Below are 3988 nucleotides of genomic sequence, written 5' to 3'. Positions count from 1 at the left end.
TCGTTATAAACAAATATGCTCGTGGACGCGGTTTATCCACATCATTTTTGGAGAGAATTCTTTCGCGTGCTGCATACTTACGAGACGTTGATAGTTTTCCCCTTATATGTGGTTTTGACCCTCGCCTGGGTACAAATTTACTCTACAATTACCGTTGCCCTCTATAGTGAATGTTTATAATGGACTGTTCTAAAATGCAAAACCAATGATAAGAGAAGAAAATTCTTGGGAAGCTGCAATGCTGTAGCAACTTGACGATTTACTGCCGCAATCCCCAAATCGACCCAAAACACATGGCATCTTCTTCCGCGGAATACGTTCTACAAATCTGCAGAAAAAGGACTCGCCATCGTGGTATAATCATTACGAAGCGAAGGAAGTAAGTTCTCTTTAGTTTAAAAGTACAATCCCTTCTATCTAGTATTTTAAAAAATGTATTTCATTTTTCAAGGTCTTTCTAATGACGGCCAAATTGTATCGTAATAACATTAAAGCTGAATCGATTGGCATTATAACACCGTTCATAAAACAAGCTAAACATTTGCGAAATCTTTTTGATGATGCCGACGTAGCGATGCCTAAAATTGGTATTGTGGAGGAGTTCCAAGGACAGGTATAACCTTCGTAAAATTACAGTTTGAATTAATACTAATGTTGATTTCGCTTGGTTGTTTTTAGGAACGCGAAATAATATTAATCTCAGGAGTGAGATCAAGCAAGGAGCATATATGTGACGATATGCATCATGGATTAGGATTCATACGAAATGAAAGATCAACCAAACTCGCAATTTCTCGGCCTCGTTGTTTGCTTATGATATACGGCAACCCCGACATACTCTTTTTGGATCCTCATTGGCGCATGATCATAAATTACGGCATCGATAATGATGCCTACCTCGGTCATTTGCCGGCAACGTTGTCTGACCCACCAACACTAGCCGAAGGAACAGTTAATACTCAAGATAATTAAATTACTTTTGGCCTTAATATCCATTTTTCATTTTTTAATTAACAACAATAATTCATAAATAAAAATAAGACTATTTTTCCATTTTCTCATGAAAGTTAATATATTTTTTAAATATGGATTCAAACGAACAACGATTAAGTTTGTATGTACAGGTCTTCTTCTTGTTACTCTGCGAAAATTTGTTTTGCTAGCGAGCGTTCTGCAGTAGATCCGAATAAACGACAAATGATGCTGAAAACTATTAATTTAATATTTTGTCGGCACATATTGATATTGTTGCAGAAGCGAAATGATGAACGTCATATATAAATGTAAATGAGTAAATTGCAATATGTCTTCTTAAATGATAATCGCATTGAGCAAATCTGTTCCACTTAAAAACTTCAGAGTATGAAATTTATTCGTATGCTAAATTTATGTGGAAATTATTTCTGTGAACTAGCAGCAGTAAGGGTACATTTTGCTCTGACCATTGAAGGAGAACGTTCATTTAGAAGTCCTTCGTTTCAGGAACATGAAAATTGGATTATCTGTTCTATCGGAAACAGTTCGACAAAATGCTTTAATTCGCTTTGCGTTATGTCGAAATTGGCTTCTACTACAACAAATTCTTATCAGTACGCACCTCTGGAGGTATTGAAAACTTTGACAACACAATTTATGCCGGACATAATAACATTCCTGCACTCCTACTACGTCTTGGCTACGTCTGTAGACGATGCTATGCAAAGGTTAAATCTTTTACAACTAACCACTGGTTCGGGTCGTATATATGGCAATGGTGGTAAACGTGACACTGCCACTTTGTTGCAAGTATTTTTAAATGCCAAAAGCTTGCTTACCGCTTTAACTTTATTTGCTGACAATGTTGAAATCGGAGAAGGCATGAATTGGCAGCAAACGTTAATGCCTTTATCAACGATAGTTTCCCAATTGACATGGCCGGTATCGTATAATTTTGATTGTGGCGAGTGGCTATATATAAACCGGGCGAAGGTTGCTAAAAGAGACAGTGGTGCTAATAAGGACATTTGGAAAATAAATAAAAATGAAATAAAAAGAAGTAAAATGGAAAATTTAAATAGAAACGAACACAACGAAACTACAGAAATAAGTGCAAATAGCTTGCTGTTCTTAGCTTTCTCTATAAAAGTTTGTATTGAAAAATTTTTCCATACTCTTTGTTAAAAAAAAGTTGCGGAAATCTTTTGAAATACGGGTTTACATAAATTTTATAAAGTGGTTATAGAGGTCAGTTGCATTAGTAAGCAACTTTAATCTACGCAGCTATATATCTTCTTTAACGCTAAACGCATTTCCAAATTCGTTTGCATTAAATAAATTAATTTCATTCTAAATTTCTTTTATAATAACGGCAGATTACAAAATTATATTGAGGTTTACCCGAAATCTTAATATCCGTCATCTATATTTTAAAATAGAACGTGCGAATATCTATTGCAGCTTATATGGGATTTAAACAGAGATATTCACACTCTGGTCTACTCTTTGTCTGGTGGCCATGGCCTTTGACCGATTTGGCCCATTTTCAGCACCAAACTGCAGGTAGCAGTTTTCAGTGTTTCTGCCAAATTTGAAGCAGTGTAGGACAGATAAACATGGCAAGATGGATTCGAAATCTGGTGCTAATCAATAATACGTGCACATTTTATAGGTTCTCCGAAGTTTCTTTCAGCATATTGCAAGTATTTAGGTAAAAGAACCAAATTTCGGTGCTGTACAGCATTTACTCCTGATCACTACTTTCAATTTGTGTGCAAGTGTTGCAGGATCAGTTATGAAGTATGAAAGTTTTTGTCGTTGTATTAACGAGTAGAAAAACAATATTTTTAACCAATTTCAATCAAAAAGTGGGCGTTAATGGACTAAGCATTAAGCGTATCGTATCAATTGTATGCCTTATATCAGATAGATTAAATGCTTTCCCGAAGTTAAGCTCAGGAAAGCTTCAGGGAAAGTTAAAACTCCGGCTGTTTGTCTGATGTATATATCATCCGTTCGATTGGCAGCTAAAAATTTATCTTGAAGAGATTTTTCACTTTAAGAAAGACTTCTATTTACTCCCGCGTATGGTACGCACGAACAACTAAAGTATATAAATTTCTTGACTTGATCCGTTTAACTAAATAAAGATTTAGTTAACATTTTGCCTCCGTAACAAGATAAAGTAACGAGTGTTGTGGATTGAAAGAACACTTGCCAGCAGAAATGAAAACCAAAACAAATGTGTGAAAATCCAACACTTCATATACGAAACTTATGGTGCCGATGGTTGCTGTACACTGAAGCTCCAACGGACAGAAGTTGTTTCGTTTAATTTTTCTATAACCATAATGTTTGTTGCCAAGTAAGCCGTTGTGCTGTTTATGTATATATACATTTAGCGTTTATAAGTCTTCATGTCTTCTTGGTGTTAATTCCGCACCCAAGATTATCTCTTTCTTATTATTATAAGTGATCTATGCATGGCTAAAGTTATTAAAAAAAATATATATATCCTTGAAAAATCATATCGCATAACTTGAACTTTTTCCATCCATCGGAAAATTCCAAATACTTTCCACTTTTTGATTGCTGGTCTGGTGTCAGACTAAAAGCCACCGATTCTGGAATGGAAGCAATACTTTCTAATAATGAGTTTCACAAAAAATTACTGTATTCAAAAATTTACCCATAACCTTCACAGCGTCTACAAAATTTTGCCATTCAGCGAAATTCTTTGTTTGACGTTGTATGATGAGATATCCCAATTTTTTTACTCAAGGCATGGCTAAGAAGTACAAGCCAACCATGCTTATGTTCCAATGGATGTTGTGATAAAGCCTCCAAGTATTCTTTAACATTAGCGTCAAATTCTTGATCAGTCCATAATATGCCTAGAACTTGAGCTACTCGTATACGCATTATTTCCGCGACATCTTTCAAGGAATTATTCAAAGGTTATACAAGATAAAACGACGAAGAAGCCAAAAGATTTGATTCGCCTGCAAAAAAA

At 35.1% G+C, this 3988-nt stretch overlaps 1 protein-coding gene across 1 annotated transcript; it reads left to right on the top strand.

Annotated features, from left to right (window-relative positions):
* Positions 1 to 188: 188 nt before the first annotated feature.
* On the top strand, positions 189 to 972 carry LOC119643444 (probable RNA helicase armi). Its single transcript, XM_038042788.1, has 3 exons — positions 189 to 379; positions 452 to 613; positions 679 to 972. Exons 2-3 carry the CDS (start codon positions 461 to 463, stop codon positions 970 to 972), a joined length of 447 nt encoding a protein of 148 aa, XP_037898716.1. The 5' UTR covers positions 189 to 379; positions 452 to 460.
* The last annotated feature ends 3016 nt before the right edge of the window (positions 973 to 3988 follow it).

This window comes from Glossina fuscipes, unplaced genomic scaffold (genome assembly GCF_014805625.2).
Source record: "Glossina fuscipes isolate IAEA_lab_2018 unplaced genomic scaffold, Yale_Gfus_2 60818, whole genome shotgun sequence".
NCBI lineage: Eukaryota > Metazoa > Arthropoda > Insecta > Diptera > Glossinidae > Glossina > Glossina fuscipes.
Note: the sequence above shows the minus strand (reverse complement) of the source record. Positions and strands in the feature narration are given on the sequence as shown.